The sequence below is a fragment of the Aphidius gifuensis genome, linkage group LG2, assembly GCF_014905175.1.
Source record: "Aphidius gifuensis isolate YNYX2018 linkage group LG2, ASM1490517v1, whole genome shotgun sequence".
Classification (NCBI taxonomy): domain Eukaryota; kingdom Metazoa; phylum Arthropoda; class Insecta; order Hymenoptera; family Braconidae; genus Aphidius; species Aphidius gifuensis.
Window position 1 is genome coordinate 4,188,042 of NC_057789.1, and position 19,450 is coordinate 4,207,491.

Genomic DNA, 19,450 nt, shown 5'->3' on the forward strand with positions numbered 1-19,450 from the left:
TAACACACAAAAATTAACATATCTAAATATTTACATATTACAAACGAGAAAAAAAAAAATATTCTCATCATTTACACATGCGCATTGATAAAATATTATAAAACAATTATTATTGGTCAAAATATAATGGTGAAATTTTAATAATTCCCCAGATTCCCTCTCACTATCTTTTGTCAATTCCTCTCTCTCCTCTGCTCTCCTCTTTGGACATCGGTTTACATTTTTTTTCACTCTTTTTACCTCTCTTTTTCTCGTCAACAAACAACACATACACACACAAAAAATACACAACACGCAAACACACATTAGTTGATAAATAAAAATAAAAAAAAAAAAATCACACGAGAGAGTGTACACTCCTATCCACTCCCATCATCATCATCATCATCATTTTCATCATCTTTACAACCTCCTGTCCTACCTCCTAGTGCGATACCTCAGTAAAAAATGGTTGTGCCGGTGATAATTTTTTTTTAGGTTAAATAATTGTGTAAATAATATTTTGTTAATGTTAACTAGTTGCTCATTGCTCTAGTCAGTATATTAAATAAATAAATAAATAATTAAAATGGACAATAGAATAATGATATGTGATCCAGATGAAGAAGACAGAAACAATGGTATATTTGATGATATTGAACCAGATCAATGGCTAAATGATAATCAAGATTATGATTTAGATATCAATACATTTTTTCATCGGGTGGAATCTGATCAAATAATATATGAAGAAAAGAGAAAAAAATTCAAATTAATTGGTAAATATGTTATGGGTGATTTACTTGGTGAAGGAAGTTATGGCAAAGTCAAAGAAGTACTTGACTCGGAAACATTATATCGTAGAGCTGTCAAAATATTAAAAAAAAAAAAATTACGTAGGATACCAAATGGTGAACAAAATGTACAAAAGTAAATAAAACTAAAAATAATATTTACATATTAATTTATTGATATTATTATAATTTAATGACAAAATTAAATAATTTTTATTACAGTGAAATTAGATTACACAAAAATCTTAAACATCGAAATGTCATTGAGCTTGTTGATGTATTTTACAATGAAGAAAAAGAAAAAATGTATCTTGTTATGGAATTTTGTAGTGCTGGTCTTCAGGTATGTCATAAACAAAGCCATTTTGTTAAACAATTATTAATAGATAAATTTTAAAAGTAAAATTAAAATATTTTTTATAAAATATATATTCAACAATTAGACGTTACATATTTATCAGACTATTTTTAGGACATGTTGGAAAGTACACCAAATAAAAAATTTCCAATTTGGCAAGCACATGAATATTTTACACAATTAATTGAAGGTCTTGAGTATCTTCATAGTAAAGGTATTATTCATAAAGATATTAAACCAGGAAATTTACTATTAACACTTGGTGGTACATTAAAAATAAGTGATTTTGGTGTTGCTGAGGTAAATGCATACTTGATGATTCTATTTAATGATTATTTGATTTAAAAATAATAACTATTGCTATGTTGTTTTTAATTTATGATAGGCCTTGGATCATTTTGCTGTTGATGACACATGTACAATGGGACAGGGATCGCCAGCATTTCAACCACCAGAAATAGCTAATGGTTGTGAAACATTTGCTGGTTTTAAAGTTGACATTTGGAGTAGTGGAGTTACCTTGTAAGTGTTTTTTATTATTATTTATTGAATTATTTGAATTTAATATTATTATTAATGTTTAGATATAATATTACAACTGGATTGTATCCATTTGAAGGTGATAGTATTTATAAGTTGTATGAAAATATTGGAAGAGGTGATTATACTATACCTGATAGTGTTGATGAATCATTGTCATCATTACTTAGAGGAATGCTACAAAAAGAACCAAATGATAGATTTACATTACAAGAAGTACGACATCATTCATGGACAATTTGTCTTCCAGAAAGAACAAATGATAAAGTTGCAATTCCACCATTGAAAGGTAGTACTTGTCATCGAATGACTGTGCTTCCTTATTTACTTGAATTTTATTATGGATGTGATAATGATCCAACGTATTACACTGAAAGACAGCTAAATGGTAATATAAATTTTTAATTCCTCAATTTAAATCTCTATTTTTAAATTTTCTTTCTTTGATATTTTTTTTTTCTTTCTTTGCATAATTAACAGATGAATGATAAAAAAAATTAAATTCAAAATCTAAGAAAAGAATAATTAATGCATCTTTTGTTTTGTTTAGAAAATATTATATTTTAATTTTCAGATGAAAAAAAAAATAAGAAATCTAGTCGGTCATTATCAAACCGTCTACTTGTATTCTTGTCAAAACCATGCATCATACTGTAATTATTTAAAATAGCCACTATTGTGTATTATTTTTTATTTCAAGGATTCGAAAAACATCTGGGTAGATTTATTTGTTTTATTGCTTTGCTGTATATTTTTTTACTCTAACAATGCCAAATGTGATTAACAATAATTAGCTGAATATAATATTTATAAAATTGTGCTAATGTATTTTTTTGTTTTAACAGAATTAAGGCTACAAGATTTGGACTTGAATGGTCTTGAACAAATAAGCACATCGAGTAATGGTAACACAACAAAAACACTTCGTACAAAACCACGTTGGAGAAAACCAGTATCACGTATTAGTGTTAGGAAATTTTCATCATGCAAGCCTTCGTGATTTATCCCATTGATTAATAATTAATAATTGTTGTTTCTTAATTTTAAAAGATAAACATTTTAGTTTTACTTGTTTGTTGTTTTAAATGAAAAAAATAATAAATTAGTTTTTGAGTTGAAGAAAAGTGCATGGTGTATTATGCATAAATTTATGTGATATTAATATTAAAAATAGTTAAAAAATAAACGACGATTTAGAGAAGAAAAAAAAAATAAATAATAAACGTCAGAGTAAATAACTGAATGATCATTGCTTGAATGAATGAATTATCAATTATTAATAATATTTGTAGAAAAAAAAAAATACTTTAAAATCATTATTTCATGTGCCATAAATGATTTACATAATTTTTAAAATGCCAATATCACGCATAAATTGTAATTAAAATATATATATTTTTTTACAATACCTTGAATTATTTAAACAATATAAATTGAATTCTTTATCAAATTTTTTTTGTATTTTGTATCCAGCACTTTTCTCAAAATTCTTAAAAATATTATTAATTTCTTTTTTTTTTTTTTTCAATCAAGTTATTTAATTGTTAAATTATATCTTGTATGTAAATATTTGAAATTTATTTTTTTCTTTTTTTAAATACGAAGGGAATATTTTAGTTTTTAAAATATTGAGATCAAATAATTTTTACGATTTTTTTTTTAAATATGTAAAAAATATTTAAATTTTATGATAATGTAAATTTACATAAATTAAATGGCATTTAGATCTCGAGTATCTTCGTATTAACAGTTGAAAAAAAATATATATATAAACAAAGTGGAGTATAAAAAAGATAAGAAACTAAAAAATAAAAAATAATTATCAAAAAAAAAAAAAAATTATAAGAGAATCCTTGATGGTGTCTATCCAAAAATATAAAAAATAAAAAGTATTTTTCTTACCTTACTTTTGCACAAAACATTGTGCATTGTTGTATTAAAATTATGTACATATCTCATTGTTCCTTGCTAATTCAAGGGACTCTGTAATTACGCCTAAATAATATTTATTACAATTTTTTTTTTTTTTTCTTTTGCATTTAATTCAAGCACGGTAGCTAATGATAAACAAAAAAAAAACAAACAAACTAAAAAGAGAATAATGAATTTGTTAAAGAGCCAAAAATAAATTAAAAAAAAAAATTTGTCAAATAATAAACTACAATAATTGTATATATTTAAATTTTATTACGTAAAAAAAAAATGTTGACTTGTCTGGTGCCATTGAGTTTGCACTTATTATTTTATGGGCGTTGGTTCTTAAATATTGTTAAAAAAAAAAAACGAATTTGAATACGAAAAATAATAAAAAAAAATAAAATTAAAGTCGATGTTAATTGATAAATTTTACATAAATTTATTAATCTTTTGTAATTAAAAAAGCAAAAATAAATCAACGAATTAATAATTTACCAATGTGCCGCCAACAAAAACTGTCATAAATTATTATTAAAAAAAAAAGTAATAACATTTCATTATGGTAATAAAAAAAACCTGTTAATTAAAGTACAAAAAACTAATAAAAAAATTAGTAAATGTACATTCAGGTTAAATAAATTAAAAAAAACCCCATTAAAATCTTTAAAAAAAAAAAAATTTATCATATTTGTTGTCTAATTATTTGTTAAATAATAATATGTCGTTTATTGGCCTTTAAATAAAAAAAATTTAAAAAAATCATCAACTTGTAAATAAATAATTAATTTCACAGATAATTTTATAATATTTGATAACAAAAAAAAATTATAAATAAGTCAATGATTGTGTTGATGATGATGATAAGACATGTCGTTTTATTATCTTTGTTTTTATTGATTTATATTATAATCTTTGTCATAATTATCAATGCACGTACAATTGTAAGACATCTTGAAAAGAGACAACAAATTGCTTCACAACTAGTACACATTAAAGTGATGTTAACAAACGATTGATAAGAAAATGTGTTGGCCCTTTATCAACGACAATTTCACAATGATAAAATCTTAAATAATTTTTGTTTAATTTTCTTTTTATCAATTAAAATGGCATTGCCTAAATTAACATCAGAAAATCGTTCAAGTTTATTTAATCTAATTGGAATAACAAGTGGTATTATTATAGGTTTTTATTTAAAATATTTTTATAAAAATAAATCATGGAATAATAGAGAACTAATGCAATTACAATTTATCGGTGAATTATTTTTACGAAGTGTTAATTGTTTAATTTTACCATTAATTATTTCAAGTATTGTTTGTGCAAGTTGTCGAGTTTGTAAATCTAAAAATATTGGATTAATGGCATTTTATTATTACACAACAACAACTGTTTTGGGAATAACACTTTGTGTTGTTCTTGCACAAACAATTCAACCTGGTAAATTTTATCAGAATGATGAATTATTAAAAATTAAATACAATAAAAAATTTATTACTACTGATATTTTATTGGATCTGTTGAGGTATATAATTTGTTTAAATAATTTTATTTATCTTGAGAATAATTTGATTGTATTTTTTAAAAATTATTTAAGAAACTTGGTGCCTGATAATTTAATTGAAGCATGCATCAGTCAGTATCAAACGATTTTAATTGAACCAGAAAATAGCAATAAAGGTAAAAACAAAATATTATTTATTATAAATAATTTGTCTATTAATTTATTCTTGATATTTTTTTAATATGTAGATATTTATCAGTGGAATATTTCACATAGATATGGTGCTGGAACAAATGTCCTGGGTGTAGTTAGCTTCAGTTTATTGCTAGGAATTTCGATTGGCAAAATGAAAGAAAAAGGAAAACCTCTTGAAGAATTATTTCAATCACTTTCTGATATTGTCACAGAAATAATGAGCTGGCTAATGACGTATGAATTATAAAAACAATATAATAATAAATTTTTAAATATTAAAAAAAATAAATGATTTTGTTTTCTAGGCTCATTCCAATTGGTGTATTATTTTTAATTCCAGGAAAATTATTAGAAACTCAAGATATTGGAATAATGTTATCAAGATTAGGAATTTATGTTTTAACTGTTTTACTTGGATTATTTATTCAAGGTTTTATAATTTTACCATTTGTTTATTTTATTTGTACAAATAAATCACCAATTGAAATATTTAAAAATATTGGTCCAGCAATTATCACAGCAATTGGAACATCATCTAGGTAAACGAAAAAAAAATTAAATTAAATTTTACAAAAAGATAATTAATTGTTTATAAATTTAGTACAGCAACAATTCCAATGACATTAAAATGTCTTGATAAAATTGGAGTTAATAAAAAAGTATCAAGATTTGTTGTACCACTTGGAGCAACAATAAACATGGATGGTATTGCTTTGTATGAGACAATTGGTGCAATATTTATCATTCAACTTCGAGGTTTTGATTATTCATTAATGGGAATAATTTCAATTGCGTTAGTATTTTTTATCTTTATTAAAATTTATAATAATGAAGATGTTATTTTTTTTTAATTTGATAGAATCATGTGTACTGTTTCTTGTATTGGAGCTGCTGGTTTACCAAGTGGTGGACATGTCATGTTAATTGTTGTTCTTGAATCAATTGGAATACCACCTGAAGATGTTACATTAATCATTACAATTGATTGTTTTGTGTAAGACATTATTTTACAAATCATAATGATAAAATTATATAAAGTTATTGATTTAATATATTTATTTTAGAGATAGATTGAGGACAGCTGTGAATATAATTGCTGATGCACTTGGTGCATCTTTAATATCTCATTATTGTCATGATGAAATATCAACAATTGAATTGAATGAATTTCAACAATTACAAATGCCATTTGTTGAATAATTTAAATAATTAATATACATTTATTTATAATTATAATCGGAGAAAATCGAATAATATCGGACAAAAATTTTCCCCGAGGGATCCAATGATTTAGATCTAATCAGGCCATTTTTTTTTCCCGGGAAAGCATAAATAAAAAACGTAATAATAAACAATCCAAACAATATATTTTCCATCTTTAAATTATTGCGCTTGTATTTGGAAAAATAAAAAATAATTTTCGCCGCCTGGCGATGAGTCCTGAAGGCTATATTTAATTTTTCTATCTCTGTCTCTCTTGTGTCTCTCGACTCTCTTTATCAAATCGATAAAAAAACCATAAAAATTTTTCGAGCACCAAGTGAGACAGGAATAGCCAGACCAGACTGTGTAAATTTTATTGTGTGTGTGAGTGTGTGTGTAATCTGTATGACATCTGCCTTCACCGTGAGACGCGATAAATAAAAACATTATTAAATATTTTTATTTATTTAAACTAATAAATATACATAATTTATAAATAATTAAATATTTTTAAATAACAACTAGTTAGATTTTATATTATTAAATAAATTAATTAACAATTAGAATTTAACAGTGAAAATTAAAAGAGTAATATTATTATTTTTTATTTGACCGTTACAAGCACGCTCTAAATTTGACGGTCAAGTGTAACGGCTAAATTATAAATTTATTTATTTTTATATCAACATTTATATTTAACAAGTAAGTTGTATTTTTTAATTATTTAAATTATTTATCAATAAAAAACATAATGTCTTTTTAATAAATAATGAGTTGTAAAATTGATTTTTATTTTTAACAATATTGTTTAATTAATAAATAATAATAAAAAATTACAGGCTAAAAATTAAAATGAGACCAGATTCAAGAAGTGTATCATTTACATTTCATCGTGAGGTGTTGGCTGATAAAAATTCACCTCAATTATCACGTAGTCGTCGTAATTTACGTCAACGTCTTCAGGATAGATTTGACAAAGACAAAGATTCAAAAGTTGATTCTAAAAATAAAATAACAATTGATAAAACAAATGATAAAGGCTGGAGTAATTTGAGCCTTGGTAATGTATCTGCTGATTCAAGAAGAGCACTAAGATCTGGTGCTGAAAAAATATCAAAAACAATTTCATCTGTTCGTACAACATTTGGTACTATATCTCAGGTAATTTATTTATTAAAAAATAATCATGAAATAATTATTAACAGTGTTGTTGTTGTTTTTTTTATTTATAGAAATTTCGTAGTTCAACAAGACGAAGACAAATATTGGATGAACAACAATCACCAATAAATGGTGCATCAAGATCAGCAACACCTCAGACACGTTCACGTTGTCTTCTTGGTCGTACACCAACAAAATTATATTCACCATTTGGTATTGAGTCACCACGTCATGCTTGGGGAAAAGAAAATGACACAATTTCATCAACAGAAATTATTAAAACAACACGTGAACCCCTAAGACCATTTCGTTTTATTAAATCACGTGGTTTTTCAACACTCAGATAAACATCATCAAGTACCTCAAAGCATTACAACAAAAAACAACAACAAAAAAATGACTCAAGTCAACAAAGATACTTAAATATACATACTCAATTATTTATTGTAAAATTTTTAATTTTTAAGCAGTATTATTGTCAAAATTATTATTTTTTTTTATTTTAAAACTATCATTTAGATGGTTATTATTTTTTTAATTAATATTTTTTTTTTCTTTTTTTAACTTTTATATTTTATCAAGAGTATTATTATATTCCAATGAGTATACCAATTTTACAAGTAATTTTTTTAATCATGATTGAATAAAACGGTGATGAATCATTGTAAAAAAAAAAAATGATTGTTTATTTATTTTTTCATAATTAGAGTTTGTTTATTGTTGGGAAGTTTTTAAAGACAATAAATAATAATTAAAATTGTTAAAATTATTGCGCAAAATCAAAATTATCCTGTCGAGATTTTGCGCAGTTGAATTTTAGTGTGCAGCATTGCAGAAAAGAGAATTGTTTTTCATCGATATAGAAGTGGATAATAATAAAAAAAAGGGTCAACTACTAGAAGAGAAAGAGAGAAATTTTTTGATAAAAAGGAGCAAAAAGATAACACTGGTAAATTGTGCGCGCAATGCGGCAGGAAGTGAGGAACCAATTGTCGGTCTTGATACTGTAAAATGGATAAATACGAATCAGAGAAAAATTCATCAGACGATTTTGTCAATCTTCAATCAAGGTAATTAATTAACTAAATTACTAAATTTTTTAAAATTAATAATCAACAAATTATCACAATTTAAATAACAAATTAATTTAAATTTTAAAATTTTATTTTTTTTTTTCGAATTTAAATATATAACATGAATTTTTTTTTCTAAATTTTTTTGCACAAGTTAATATATTGTTGGATATTATTTAAACAATTGTAACAAATTTAATGTGACATTTATGTGGGTTGTATTTAATCATTCTAGATTTCATCTCAGCAAGTATGTTTGCCAAGAAAATAATAATATTTAAATGTGCCACGAGTTAACTCAAATGAAAATTCACTTTTCACGTTGACATTTAAAAATAAAAAATTATCATAATTTTATTTATCAATACATATATTTTTTTAATTTAATAATTTCTATTTTAATTTGCATGTTTATGTCATGTTAATAATAACATTAATTATTTCATTTAACACAAGCTAAATAGAACATGCATGTTGATATTTTTTTTTTGCAATAAATAAATAGAAAAAATCAGATGAAAATAAAAACAACAATATTTAAATATTAATTGCAATGTATCGCGCGCAAGGAGTATTGTACACATAATAGTAAAAAAATATATAGCTAGCGTCCTTTGAGGGTGCAGAAGCTAAAAAGAGGCAGGTCAGGGCTGGGGCTGTTCAACCTCCTTCAATTTCCCATTTTCCCCCGTCAGTTGACTCACAGACGTCGTCGCAGCCAACACGTAAATATTATTCAATCTTTTATTTCCACAAACAAAAAATCATCATTGTCAAATATTTGCACAATAATATACACAAAAAACAATTAGCCGGTAAAATAGTTAGACAACATAAAATCGCGTGTTAAAAAATACCTCCTTGCATTAATAAAAAAAAAAAAATAAATAAATAAAATTCTCGTAATATCTCGGGACTCACTCGGACCCAATCGGAGTAAAACAGTTGTTGTTGGCATTTTGGCAAGTGTGTGAGTGCAGCTTGGCAATTTTTTAGAAGAGATAAAAAAAAAAAAACAATAGACCAGTGAATAGTATAAATATTTTGACAAAAAAAAAAAAAATATTAAAATATGTGTTTATGTAATATTGTGAATTAATTTTTAAATAAATAATTCATTGGTGTATAAATTGAGTGAGTGCGTTTATTATTTATATATTGTTAATAATAATTTTACTATTTTTTTCTGATATTTTAAATTATTAAATAATCATTATTATTCGAGGAAATTTATTTTGCATATCATTGATAAAACAAGGGTATATGACAAAAATATTATTTAATATTTAATTTAAATAAAACGCCCAATTTGCATATAGTATTTCTATCTCACTCATTTACTTTGCAAATGTTTATTATTATTGGCAAAGTACGCCGGCGCTTCGCGTCTCTCCAGTTGCCGGCAAAAAAAAAAACAGGCGAGGGGGGTGAATGGTGGCCGGTGGGGAGATGACGCTTTGTGTGTAAAATTGCGTTTATTGGTTACAGCGAGATGAGGAAGAAACAACAATAATATTTCGGTTAAGCTCGGATTTAATCGTACACCCCACTGCTGCTGCTGCCTCCTGACAGCTTGGTCGATTTACAAGTTTGCCTGGATACACCCGCGTTTTTCCCGGGCCTTTGCGCCGTGATTTCGCGTTACACAGTTGGCTATTTTTTATTTTTTTTTATTTTTTTTTTAATATTGAAAATTAATTATCATATAAAAAATTAATTACATATCACTCAAACACAATTGAAGAATATTCTTCCATCATAAAACGACGCGTGTGAGTTTTTTTAAAATATTAATTTTTATTTAATTTAATTGTTTTTTGTCTAGAGTAATTTGAGGGCTCAATATTTTTTTTTTTTTTTTTTTTTTGACATTGGTGGTTGTGTGGATGCTATTGCGTTTGAGTGAGAGAGAGAAAGAGAGCGAATTTGGATCGATGCGTTGGTCGGATAAACACACAGATAGCATTTTTTTAACAAAATTTTTTAATTTTTTTTAACGTAGGATTATTATTTAAAGCCAACAATTAATTATTAAATAAACACATTAACGGTAAGAATTGTGTTTATAAATATAAATTATTGAATGAATAATAATTTGAAGATTATGCGGTAATTTTGAGAGGGAAAGTGACGTTAATCCCGGTCTTTTTTATTAGCGTCATGCAGGACTTTTGCATCTTGACATAACCTCAAAAATACTGTAACTTTTTTATTTTTTAATAATATAATTTTCATCCTTATATACTATATTTTTTAATATAAATAGTACAATAATAGTTTTATAAAAATATAGGTACCTATATAATATATATAAACAAACAAATAATAATAATATAAAAAATTTTTGACATTTTTTTTCAAGTTTTTTTCGTTAAACATCAAAATTGCGATAGAATAGTCATTTTTAATTTTTTATCCTGACTTGCCTTTGTTTGTTTGTTTCTGACACGCAGGTTCTGGCATCATTGATCATGCAATTTTATTTTTATATTTATTTTTCTACCGCTTTTGAACACTTGAAAAAAGTGAAATTAAAAAAAAAATGAATTGAAAAATTAGAAAAAAAAAAAAAAAAAAAAAACGGAAATCCCCGTAGTAATGTATTTGTTTATATTTTTTTTATTTGCCGACCCGCATTGCTCCGATGGTTAACAACAACAACATCATCATCTTCATCATCTTTGGCAACAACATCAACATCAACAATACAACTTGGCCAACAATGAATTATTTAATCAACAAAAAAACAAAATACATGATTGTAATAATTAAATAATCATCAGTTGGAATATTCAGCAGTGTCAAGGACAAACATTAAATTCTTATATTGGAAATAGTGTCCAAATAACATCAGATAATTTATTGAATCAAGCGACTGGAAGCCATCAAAGTTATACTAAAATGTCTGACCACAATGATATACAACACCATTCAGGTATGAGGGATGATTCACGCACCAATCTAATCATCAATTATTTGCCACAAAGTATGACTGAAAAAGAGTTGTACAGTATGTTTGTGACAATTGGTCCAGTTGAATCATGTAGAGTTATGAAGGATTACAAGGTATACATTTTGTAATTACATTAACAGAATTATTAATTCATATATTTTACTAATAATTTGTTTTATTATTTTCTAGACTGGATACAGTTATGGATTTGGTTTTGTTAATTATGCTAAAGCTGATGATGCAACAACAGCAATCAACACTCTCAATGGTCTTCAAGTACAGAATAAACGTTTAAAGGTGTCATTTGCAAGACCATCTGGTGAAGAGATCAAAGAAACTAATCTCTATGTTACAAATTTACCCAGGTAATTATTTCTTGATGAGAAAAATATCTATAAATTTATAAAGATGATTGATTAATTTATTTTATTATTTTATATAGAAATGTCACAGAAGGTCAGATTGAAGATATATTCAATAAATTTGGTCAAATTGTACAAAAAAATATTCTTAAAGACAAATTGACTGGTTTACCACGAGGTGTTGCATTTGTGAGGTAAATTATTTTTCATTTTTATAGAAATATATGTTAAATTTTTTGAGCAATATAATAGCTAGATGTAAAAAAAAAAAAGTAAAAGATTATGTGATATTTATGAAGCAGAATTAAATTCAAAAATCTTATGCAATTTTAAAAATATTTAAAGTCACATTGATGTTAAAATATATTTATATATAGTTAATTTGTAAGATGTGCCAGATTATTTCTGCACATGCTACCTGGCATCTTGTACAATTCCATTTTTCGTTTGTATTATAAGTGTGACCTAGATTAAATTTACTATTTATTCATGCATAAAAATGTTGGCTATTAATTTTAATAATATTTTTAAAAACAAATGTATAAATTTATTTTAATCTTGATAATTTCATCAATTGTTTAGATTTAATTAATTTTTTTCGTTGTTAGATATGATAAACGTGAAGAAGCTCAGGAAGCTATAAATCATCTTCATGGCACGATACCCGAGGGAGGTTCTGAGCCACTTTGTGTTAAAATTGCTGAAGAACATGGCAAACAAAAAGCAGCATATTATGCTGGATGGCAAGCTGGCTTCAATCAGAGTCGCGGTGAGTATTTTTTAATTTTATTTTTTATATTGAAATTATTATTTATGTTTAATCTAATCAACAACAATAAAAATATAATATTTTTTCATGAATTTTTTTTTGCTTTTATATTATACAAAAATTAATTAATTGTTTATATTTTTTAATGTTGATTAAACTAAACATTTTCACTGTTGAAAGAAAAAATGAAAATAAAAATAAAAAACGGCACATAGAGACAATTTAAAAACATTTAATTTCAGTATATGTATTTAATTTTTATACAAATTTTAATTGATTATATTTATTTTAAATTATTTATCATTTATTTTAATAAATATTCGCTAGTCGTCTGGATTATTTTTAAAACTGAGAAACGTATTTTTCATATTGTTTTTATTTTAAATAACAATGCTTATTTCTTTTGTTTAAAAACACAATGATATTTTTTTTATATCTCTAAAAATAACAACAGTAATGACGGCTAGCTTTTAATTAAAAAAAAAAAAAATATCACATCATTTTTTCATACAATTTTTAAATGAAATAAATAAATTTATTTGTTTATAAATTTTAACAACAATGTTTGCATTGTTTTTTTAATATTATCAATATAAAAAAAAATATATTTTGTTCAAATTAAAAGTTTCTACTTGTCACTTAGCAATGCTTTTCGAAATTATCATCAATTAAAAAATAGAAAAAAAATGTCAATGCAATTAGCAAAATGTTTTTACGTTTATTTTTATTTTTATTTTTTAAAAATAATTTTTTTCAATTGTTATTATATTGTCATAGATGTTTTTTGTTGTTTTTTATATATATATATTTGTTTTTTTTTTTAAATTATTTATTTACACATACACAAACACTGATCGGTAATAATTGTCGCGATCAAGTTTTGATAAAATTTTGTAAAATATACTGCCGGCTTTTCTCAACGCCAATAAAGAGAAAATATTTTTAATTAATATGAAAAAAAAATAGAGACTAGTCAGATAAAATTAATTATTCTTTAAAAATAATTACATCGGTTAAAAAAAAAGCGTTGAAAAAAAAATGAAAAAAAGGGTTTATCAGTGATTTTATTGTATTCGTGTTTTTGATTTATGGAAAAAGACTAAAATAATAACGATGGAACCAATCGCCTTCATTCTGCGATGATGACAACATTATGAAACGGACTTGTGGAAATGCCTGGCCCCCTTCTGTTGACACAACAACAACCTTTATTTCTTTTTAATTAAAGAAGAAAAAAAAATATTAAAATTGAAAATTCATAATAATTTTCAATATTTTTCTCAACTCTTTTGCTTTTTTTTAAAAAATTTGTTTTATTATATTCGATACAAACTAAAACGAAAAATTCCATTAGTTTTTAGTTTCGTTTTTAAAAAACATGACTTAATTATTATTATTTTATTTCATTTTATTTTTCTTTTTGTCACTGAACCAGGGCAATTTAAAAAGCCATTCATAACTACTGTACTAATTATTATTATTAATATGAATGTTATTGTTAAATTTATAATTTAAAAAAAAATAATAATAATATTTGATTGTATAATCAAATCAAGCGGAAATACACCCTTGTTGTGTTCGCGATATTGTGTTTTTTTATATCTTGTTTGTCACATTATATGATATTTTATAAAAAAACAAAAAAAAATACAAAAAAAAAGAAAAATCAGAGTATTATTATTACGTTTGTTTGTTTGTTTGTTTGTTTCATAAAGAAAAATAAAAATACATTCTTTTGTATTCCTTTTTTGTACGACTCCGTTTGAATATTGTTTCGTGAAATACAGAATATTTTTTGTAACAAAAACATGATTAAAAATAGAAAAATTATTAAAATGATTATTAAGGAAATTAAAACCCTTACAACAATCCCATTCCGTCTTACTTTTGTGTGACTACTTTGTGTCACCAAGTGTGGCCGAAGGGAAGCATATTTATATTCTATCTAATTTTTGTTATTGCTGGTTAAAATTATTCGTCGAGATATTTAACAAAGAAGCTTAGAAAATTTATGAAAAACTAAATTTTGTTAATATTTCTGCTTACAATGCTTACCGATTGGCTGAGGAGATTTTCCGTATGCAACGACGAAAAAATTATCAGCATTATTTAAATTAATAACAATTCAAACATATTATTTTAGCAATAATTTTATTTTTAGAAACTTGTTTTTATCAATAATACTTACTGCCAAAATTTTCAAGTTTTTTAATTATTAAAAAAGTGCTAATATCTATTTAAATTTGCTAATAATTTTATTATTATTAAATTATTAAAATAAACACATAAATTTATGTTTATCAATTTTAAATTGATTCGCACAATGAGAACACCAAAAAAATTAAGAAAAAAAAAATTAAACATCTTTATATAATTATATTTAAGATTAAAAAATAATTGTTTTACATTATGCGATGTGTCACACTCGCTCTAAAAAATTAGTGACAAATTAAGAAAAAAAAAAATAATAAAAACAGGGTAAGAAAATTCAATTTAAAGTTGAAAAAAAACAACTAAAAAAAAAAACGAAAAATCCTGTTGATCTCATTGGAAACAAAGCATGTAAATGAAAAATTTAAATTCTCATTAATTTATATTTTTAAAACACGTGATACAGTTGGTACAATATACGTTCATTCAAGAACATATGAGCTGCAATCAAATTCACGTAAACTAATTGCTCTTTCATTAACTCCACTTGATAAATAAATAAAACCATATTGTATTTTAGAAAATAGAAGCTTCAATTAGTCCATAATTTGTCTAAGAAAATTTTAAACTACCACTTAGCTATTTAAGATTTTTAGATGAATAAAAAATTTTTGTCTTTTGACTGATGAATAACTTTGCAACAATTCCAATGATGATATTAAAAATAACAATAACATAATACTCACAAAAATTGTGATGATATTTCTATTTGATATTAGATGGCTTTCCATAAATATTTAATCAATATACACAAATAGTCGTTAATAAAACTATTGAGAAAATTAGTAAAGCTCAAATAAAATATTAGCTTTTGTTTATTAAGCAATAAATAATAATAAATAATTAAATTAAAAAATTTTTCATCTTAAAAAAAAACAAAATGTCTCGTCCAGAATATGTGAAAACGATTAAATTAAAAAATTAAATCAACATTTAGCCAATTTTATTGTTCAATATTATAGCAAAAATAGCTAAATAAATTAATATTGTAATGTTTAACATGTTATGTCAAGTATTGTCAGATAAAAGTCCCGAAAATTAATTTTCCATTGGGACAAATACCAAAGTTAGGGAGAGCTAAATGATGGCTGTGATAAAGGATAAGCTAAAATTCAGATGAGATAATGAAAAATCATTTTTAACAAAATACATTTTATGTTAAATCAAAAATAAAATATGTGTCATTGTTTAATGATAGCTGAAACAATTATTGTAATATTTATAATAGTTAATTTGAAAAAAAAAAAAATCTTTGTCAACTACATTTTATTATAATTAATTGTATAAACAATTATACATTTTAAAATATAATAATGTGAGTTAAAATAACAAAATTAATATTAATAATTAATTATTAATATGTCAAAATTATTTATAAATTATTGTGACAATCATCCGATCCAAAATATATTATTTATATTTATTTAATTATCATTTTATTGTCACTTGAATAATTTCGAAAAATCATCGTGTTATATTTTTTTTTAATTATAAAATTCAAGTAATCATTTATAACGACAATTGATAAATAATAATTATAAACAAACACTTATTGTTATCTTTGCACAAAAAAATAATACAAAAAAAGAAAAAATTATAACAATTCGTGGCACTAATGTTAATGTTAAGTCAATTTACAGTAAATTGTAAGAAAAATTAAAAACAAATGCTGAATTAATTGTGTCACAGAAAAAAGAATAATTATGAAGAAAAGAAAAAAAAAAAAAAGAAAGGAAGAACAATAATAATTGATAAAATGTCAATAATGAAAAATTAATAATAATAATTCGTCATTTTTCCATGCCCTAATCATGAACAATCCTTAAACTACGATGACAATCTACGAGTTAATTTCTGGACAGGAGGTAATATCTTCGATATGCTCTTATAAAAAAAAAAATTTAAAATATATATTTATGTTTTATTTTAAGAGCCAGTTGATTATTAACCTCTACTTAAAGTTCAGGTGTAATTATTAATTATATTTTTATAATTTTAATAAATTATGCCTTGAAAAATTTATGGAAAAATGACGAGATACAATTATTTGCATTGAAAAAAAAAAAAAAACAAAAAAGAAAATTTATTGTAAAAGCAAAAAAAAAAAACGTACAAAAAAGGTTTTCATCATTTTTAAAAAAAAAATAATTATTTAATATATTATATACCTGAATTTTTTTTTATCAGTTAACAAACAACTGGCTCTAAAAAAAAAAAAAGAAAAATTCTTTTTTTTAATTATATAATATTCTAGCTCGCAATTATTATTTATCGAAATTATAATTAAAAAAAAAAAAAGAAATAACGTTAAATAATAATTTAAAATTAAAAAAAAAAAAAAATATATATATAGATGAAAAATCATTCCATTTGTGGGTTAAAAAAAAATATGATTTTGCTTTAAAATTGCTGATCTTTTTATTTTTATTTAATTTTTTTTTTTAAATAAAAGGATTGTTTATAATAATAATTATTATTAATAAATTAAATGTAAAGTAATGTGTAATAATAAATAATTAATATTGCAGGTCCTGGTGGTCGTGGACGTGGTACAGGAACAACAACATCAAGTGCTGCAGTAAGCAGTGGAACTGGTGCAACTCGTACAACTGGATTTGGACGTGGAGGTGGTGGTGGTGGAGGTGGTGGTCATCATGCTGGTAGTTATATTGGCAATGGTGCTAGTAGTGGTGGTCCAGGAGCTATGAGAATGGAAAAAATACATCCACATCGTTTTAATCCAATTGGCATGGGTGGTGGTTATGTGCAATCACATTTCTGGTGACCACTTGTAAACGTATTCTGTTTAATCATCAAAAAACTACAATACAAAATTCATGGACATTCACATCTTGGTCTCTCACGTCTTTTTGGCATATCTAAAAAGTCGCTTACAAACTAAAACTAAAAAAGAAAAAAAAGAAAGAAAACCAAACCATTAACAATCGAACAAAAAAAAGTTTAAAAAAGAAAAAAAAAAAAGAAAGAAAAATTCCAATTTACAATAGTTTTCATTTTGCTTGTAAAGCAGTATGTATTTTTTTTTTTTTAGTTTTTTTTTTTAAATTTTTTTTTATTTTTTAATTAAATTCTCATATTTTATTGCTATTTTTTTTATAACTTAAATTGAAACGTGCTCAGATGCTTCAATAAGTCCAATCAAAAAAAGCAAAAAAAAAAACTGTCAATAAGCTTATTAAAATTTCGTTTTAAAAATATAATTACAGTTTACTTTTTTTTTTTTTGTCAATTTTAATGATTTTTTTTTAATATTTAATTATTGTTCATTGTAATTAAATTTAAAACAAAAAACGAAATTTTATCAGAGCTTTTTTATGATCGCATGAAGTGTCCGTTGGTTGATTCTCATTTAGTTCTTCTCTCTTTCCAGTGTTTTAGAATTAACGACAAAAAAAAAACATAATAATCTTTTAAATAAATGAAATATGATTGACAATTTTTGAAGAATAATTATGAGGATTAACTGCGACCGAGGGCAATCATGTGAATAAAAAAACGTACTACAAATATTTAGACAAATACGTCTAAATACATTTACAGTAAAATGAATAGATTAATTAAATTAATTCGGACTATTTCTCCAATTTTTACGTAAACAAAAAAAAAATATTATATACTTATACTTATTGTATTTTTCCTTTTTTTTTTTTTTTTTTTTTGTTTACAATTTTATTTGTTCGTCGTAAAAGACGCTAAACTTTTATTTGCTGTACGACTTCATTATATGTACGTGTAAATTAATAATGGCCAACCAATTCACAAATCCATGTCGATTTTGCCAAGACATAAAAAATAATATAAAATACACCAACGTATTAGTCATTTTATTTTAATTTTTTTTATCATTTCAGAGTGTCAGTATATAAAATAGAAAAAAAATGAAAAACACAAACGATCAAGTTTTATTTATTTTTTATTATTTTCTTTTTTAGATTTAAAAAAAAGAATTAAAAAAATATATTCGTGAGGAGAGTCATCCAGTGATGTGTATATTATTTATTTAAAAAAATTGATTATATAAATAATATAACACAAAATAATTAAGTATATCTTTTTTTTTTTTTTTTTAATTTTTAAATTTCAGTATATTGAGAATGAACGTGACAATAGAAATTTTTAATAATTCTTTTTGTTTTTTTTTTTGTTCAATTGAATTTTAGATACAAGATATTTGTGAATGTAAATAATGTGGATGATGGGATACTTGTGTTATACTTATCAATTTAGATAATGAGACTGAAATTTGTTGTATAGATTTAAAAAAAAAAAAAACAATAGTTAATTGCACGCGCACGCTTACTACTGTAATAATAAAAATATTACCCTTCAAGAAATTTTAGGATAAACATAAAAAAGTAATAACTGAATTTGAATTGTCTTTTCGAAATTTAATTTGTCTTTAATTCTTTA

At 23.8% G+C, this 19,450-nt stretch overlaps 4 protein-coding genes across 9 annotated transcripts; all 4 read left to right on the plus strand.

Moving 5' to 3' along the window:
• The first annotated feature begins 263 nt into the window (after positions 1-263).
• Positions 264-3,510, plus strand: LOC122848418 (serine/threonine-protein kinase STK11). 3 transcript variants are annotated; one of them, XM_044146488.1, is made up of 7 exons: positions 271-620; positions 681-909; positions 996-1,116; positions 1,246-1,431; positions 1,517-1,653; positions 1,716-2,059; positions 2,517-3,510. In XM_044146488.1, exons 1-7 carry the CDS (start codon positions 569-571, stop codon positions 2,669-2,671), a joined length of 1,224 nt encoding a protein of 407 aa, XP_044002423.1. In that variant the 5' UTR covers positions 271-568; the 3' UTR covers positions 2,672-3,510. The 3 variants fall into 3 exon arrangements, 2 of the variants coding, with proteins under 2 accessions (XP_044002422.1, XP_044002423.1); XR_006373456.1 differs by adding an exon at positions 2,246-2,389 and having other exon boundaries at positions 297-909; positions 2,517-2,631; XM_044146487.1 differs by having other exon boundaries at positions 264-909.
• A 1,184-nt stretch (positions 3,511-4,694) lies between these two features.
• LOC122848407 (excitatory amino acid transporter 1-like) lies at positions 4,695-6,733 on the plus strand. Its single transcript, XM_044146473.1, has 7 exons — positions 4,695-5,113; positions 5,186-5,268; positions 5,341-5,521; positions 5,593-5,826; positions 5,889-6,080; positions 6,147-6,281; positions 6,352-6,733. The coding sequence occupies exons 1-7, from the start codon at positions 4,695-4,697 to the stop codon at positions 6,485-6,487; spliced, it is 1,380 nt and encodes a 459-aa protein (XP_044002408.1). The 3' UTR covers positions 6,488-6,733.
• Positions 6,734-6,849: 116 nt separating this feature from the next.
• On the plus strand, positions 6,850-8,324 carry LOC122848452. The gene is made up of 3 exons (XM_044146533.1): positions 6,850-7,192; positions 7,330-7,651; positions 7,723-8,324. Exons 2-3 carry the CDS (start codon positions 7,343-7,345, stop codon positions 7,996-7,998), a joined length of 585 nt encoding a protein of 194 aa, XP_044002468.1. The 5' UTR covers positions 6,850-7,192; positions 7,330-7,342; the 3' UTR covers positions 7,999-8,324.
• Positions 8,325-8,592: 268 nt separating this feature from the next.
• LOC122848427 (sex-lethal homolog) lies at positions 8,593-18,892 on the plus strand. 4 transcript variants are annotated; one of them, XM_044146499.1, is made up of 6 exons: positions 8,593-8,721; positions 11,508-11,790; positions 11,867-12,042; positions 12,120-12,233; positions 12,648-12,808; positions 17,548-18,892. In XM_044146499.1, the coding sequence occupies exons 1-6, from the start codon at positions 8,663-8,665 to the stop codon at positions 17,802-17,804; spliced, it is 1,050 nt and encodes a 349-aa protein (XP_044002434.1). In that variant the 5' UTR covers positions 8,593-8,662; the 3' UTR covers positions 17,805-18,892. The 4 variants fall into 4 exon arrangements, with proteins under 4 accessions (XP_044002434.1, XP_044002438.1, XP_044002435.1 ...); XM_044146503.1 differs by lacking the exon at positions 8,593-8,721 and adding an exon at positions 9,793-9,858; XM_044146500.1 differs by lacking the exon at positions 8,593-8,721 and adding an exon at positions 10,042-10,496 and having other exon boundaries at positions 11,178-11,790.
• Positions 18,893-19,450: the final 558 nt, after the last annotated feature.